The sequence below is a fragment of the Halichoerus grypus genome, chromosome 2, assembly GCF_964656455.1.
Source record: "Halichoerus grypus chromosome 2, mHalGry1.hap1.1, whole genome shotgun sequence".
NCBI classification, from domain to species: Eukaryota; Metazoa; Chordata; class Mammalia; order Carnivora; family Phocidae; genus Halichoerus; species Halichoerus grypus.
Genome location: NC_135713.1, coordinates 146,696,148 through 146,699,551, shown reverse-complemented (window position 1 = coordinate 146,699,551; position 3,404 = coordinate 146,696,148). Strand labels below are relative to the sequence as shown.

General features: G+C 35.7%; 1 protein-coding gene across 1 annotated transcript; it reads left to right on the top strand.

Moving 5' to 3' along the window:
- The first annotated feature begins 1,771 nt into the window (after positions 1–1,771).
- On the top strand, positions 1,772–2,989 carry LOC118540869 (olfactory receptor 2M3-like). The gene is given in 3 exon segments (XM_036100216.2): positions 1,772–2,108; positions 2,111–2,703; positions 2,930–2,989. Coding segments are annotated over 3 exon segments (990 nt in total).
- Positions 2,990–3,404: the final 415 nt, after the last annotated feature.

Genomic DNA, 3,404 nt, shown 5'->3' with positions numbered 1-3,404 from the left:
CCAATTATTTTTGTTATACTCATCAGCTTCAATAAATGTATTCTGAGAAAAGGGGATTTAAGAGATTAGGGTAGGAAGAGCAGAGCAAAGGAGTAATATTGACTAAATAAAGACAGTTGATACCAGCTGAACATGGAAAGACCGTATGTATATTAAAGAAAAAAAATGAGTTAAAGAGAAACCTGAGAGGGATAGTGAATAAGGGGGAGAAAAGTGGGACAGGAGAGTTTAGTTGAATGCATATTAGGATAACTGAACCTACAAGGCTGCATAATGTCAATGCTCCCCCTCTTAATAAAGACACAAAAACTAAACAGTGAAATAGAAAGGACATACTGCTTGTTAGAAGAACTGAAATTCTACTGAGTCAAGTGATGTGGTAATTTTCTGTTGGGAAATACATTTTAATAAGAAGCTTAAAAACTCATGTGCATTTTTCAATAGGAATGTTTGAAGGTTTTTCTATAATATGCATAATGACAAGTTTGAATAAGGCTAAAAGATTGTGTTAGAAACATTTAATTAGCAATTGTGTGTATGAAGAGTGGAAAAATAAAAAAAAAAACCTGAAAATTTAAGTAGCATGAACTATACTTATTTACACAGTGTTTCTTGATAAGCATTATAAATGTAAAAAGTGAGTTTCTTGATAAGCATTATAAATGTAAGAAATATATCTAAGAGAATTTATAACTGATTAGGAATTTAGGATGTACTGAACACCTGAATTATAATTGAAATATTACATACACAGAATTGGTGAATACTACAGAGACACAGAGATAAAAAGCTTAGGAGGACACAAAGTGGTAGAGACAGCATGTATTTTCAATTTGTTCAGGGACTGCTAGGGAAGAAAGTAAAAGAATGTTTTGTCTTTTGAAAATGGAGGTAAAAAAGGAAAAGAAATGAATGTAAAAATAGAGAATTTTATATATATATAAAATTTTTATTATTATTTATTTATTTATTTATTTATTTATTTATTTATTTAGAGAGAGGGAGAGAGCAGGAGCAGAGGAGAGGGACAGAGGGAAAGGGAGAAGAAAACTCCCCACTGAACAGGGAGCCCATCATGGAGCTTGATCCCAGGACCCTGAGATCATGACCTAAGCCAAAGGCAGATGCTTAACCAACTGAGCTACCCAGGTGCTCTGGACACACATCGTTTTTAGAGATGAGTAAGGAAACGGTATATTTATGAGGAGCTATTTCCACTACCATTCACCTTAATTAGAATGAATATTACTTAATGGACATCTGATTGCTGATTTCTCGATGTCTTCTGTTTACCTGTCATTTGATTAACCTTGTCTCATTTCCATCAATACATGACTCTCTCTACTCTTCAGTAGAATTGTTATGCTAAGTCTCATGGAAAATATAAAGAAACAGAAAGAAAATCTCATCAACTTCTCGGAAATGTATGTCTTTCATGATCTTTTTTTTTTTTTTTAAGTGAATGGATAATCTAGGAGTTGACTAGTACCCTAACCTGATTATATGACTTGAGAAAACTCTCATATTTTTACCATGTAATTTACTATGTCTATGAACAAAGCAAGTTGTATTAAAAATCATATCAAGCTAAAATTATGTTTAATATACCTAGTCTAAAAATGAAAAAAAAAAATTATGACCAGAGAACCAATTTTCTCTTGCTTAGGCAATTTGGTAGAAGGGTGACTTAGGAGGGAAGTGCTTAATATTTCTGTAACACAATCCCAGCCATGTTTCACTTCTTCTGTTCCATGCAGTCAACATATTTATCATGGCATGGGAGAATCAGACCTTCAATTCAGGCTTCATCCTTCTGGGAATCTTCAATCACAAGCCCACCCACATCTTCCTCTTCTCTCTGGTTTTGGGCATCTTCACAGTGGCCTTCATTGGAAACACTGTCATGATTCTCCTCATCTACCTGGACACCCAGCTTCACACAGCCATGTACTTCCTCCTCAGCCAACTGTCCCTCATGGACCTCATGCTCATCTGCACCACTGTACCCAAGATGGCCTTCAACTACTTGTCTGGCAGGAAGTCCATCTCTCTGGCTGGTTGTGGAGACCAGATGTTCTTATATGTGTCCCTGCTTGGAGCAGAATGTTTCCAATGGCCTATGACTGTTATGTTGCCATTTGTCACCCATTACGATACTCAGTTCTCATGAACCAGAAAATCTATGGCCTCATGGCAGCTTCTTCATGGATTCTTGGCTCCCTTGATGGTATAATTGAAGTTGCAGTTGCATTATCATTCTCATATTGTGGAGCCCGGGAAATACCCCATTTTTTCTGTGATGTCCCTGCCCTTCTCACTCTCTCATGCACCAACACATTGTTATTTGAAAGGATGATATTTATCTGTTGTGTTATTATGCTTCTTTTCCCTGTAGCAGTAATCATTGCTTCCTATGTTTGTGTTATTGTGGCTGTCATTCACATGGGGTCTGGGGAAGGCCGCCAAAAAGCTTTTGCCATCTGCTCCTCTCACCTCATTGTGGTGGGAATGTATTATGGAGCAGCCATGTTCATATACATGCGGCCTGTTTCTGATCATTCCCCCACCCAGGAAAAGATGGTGTCAGCCTTCTACACCATCCTTACTCCCATGCTGAATCCCCTCATCTACAGCCTTCGCAACAAGGAAGTGGCCAGAGCATTCATGAAGGTGTTGGGGAAGGGTAAGTCTGGAGAACAAATTGCCTGATAATCTTTATGCTTTGTTTGTTTTTTCTCCTATATTTGATTTATGCTCAAATATATGGATTCAATCAATACAATTAACTAATATTTGTTGATCTTTGTAGATCTATAAGCAACAACGTAAGTTTTAGAAATTGAAAGACTGCATTTTTTTCTTCAAATATTTTACATTTATATGGTAAGTTCAAGCAATGGCTATAAGGAAATATTTGTTGCAAGACAAGACCCACAATTTATTCATTTTTTTATACTCTCAGTTTACAAATACAGATTATTGTCCATGATAACATCCGATTGATTGTGTTGATTAAGTTTATTGTGTTTTTAACATGTCATAAACTGAATCTTAGCCAAAAAAAATGAATTCTGGAAAATACAATGTCTTAATTTGGAGTGATCACTTAAAAATAAAAATGAATGACCAATCTCTTTATATACCAAGATATGGGAATGAATGTAGGATCATTATGAAAATGAATTTATCATAACTGGATGGAAAAAAGAGAGATATTATGTGAAGACATAGGCATATTGAGCTTTAATTGTCCTGGACATTGTCCTTCTTCAGGATGGTGGGTTACTGGGGTGTTCTCATTTATTTCCTTTTTTCTATAAATACCAGTCTCATACATGGGAAACTAAAATGTGAAAATGAATGCTAAAACCTGGATTTCTCTTCCCTGGATATCTTGATCCTTA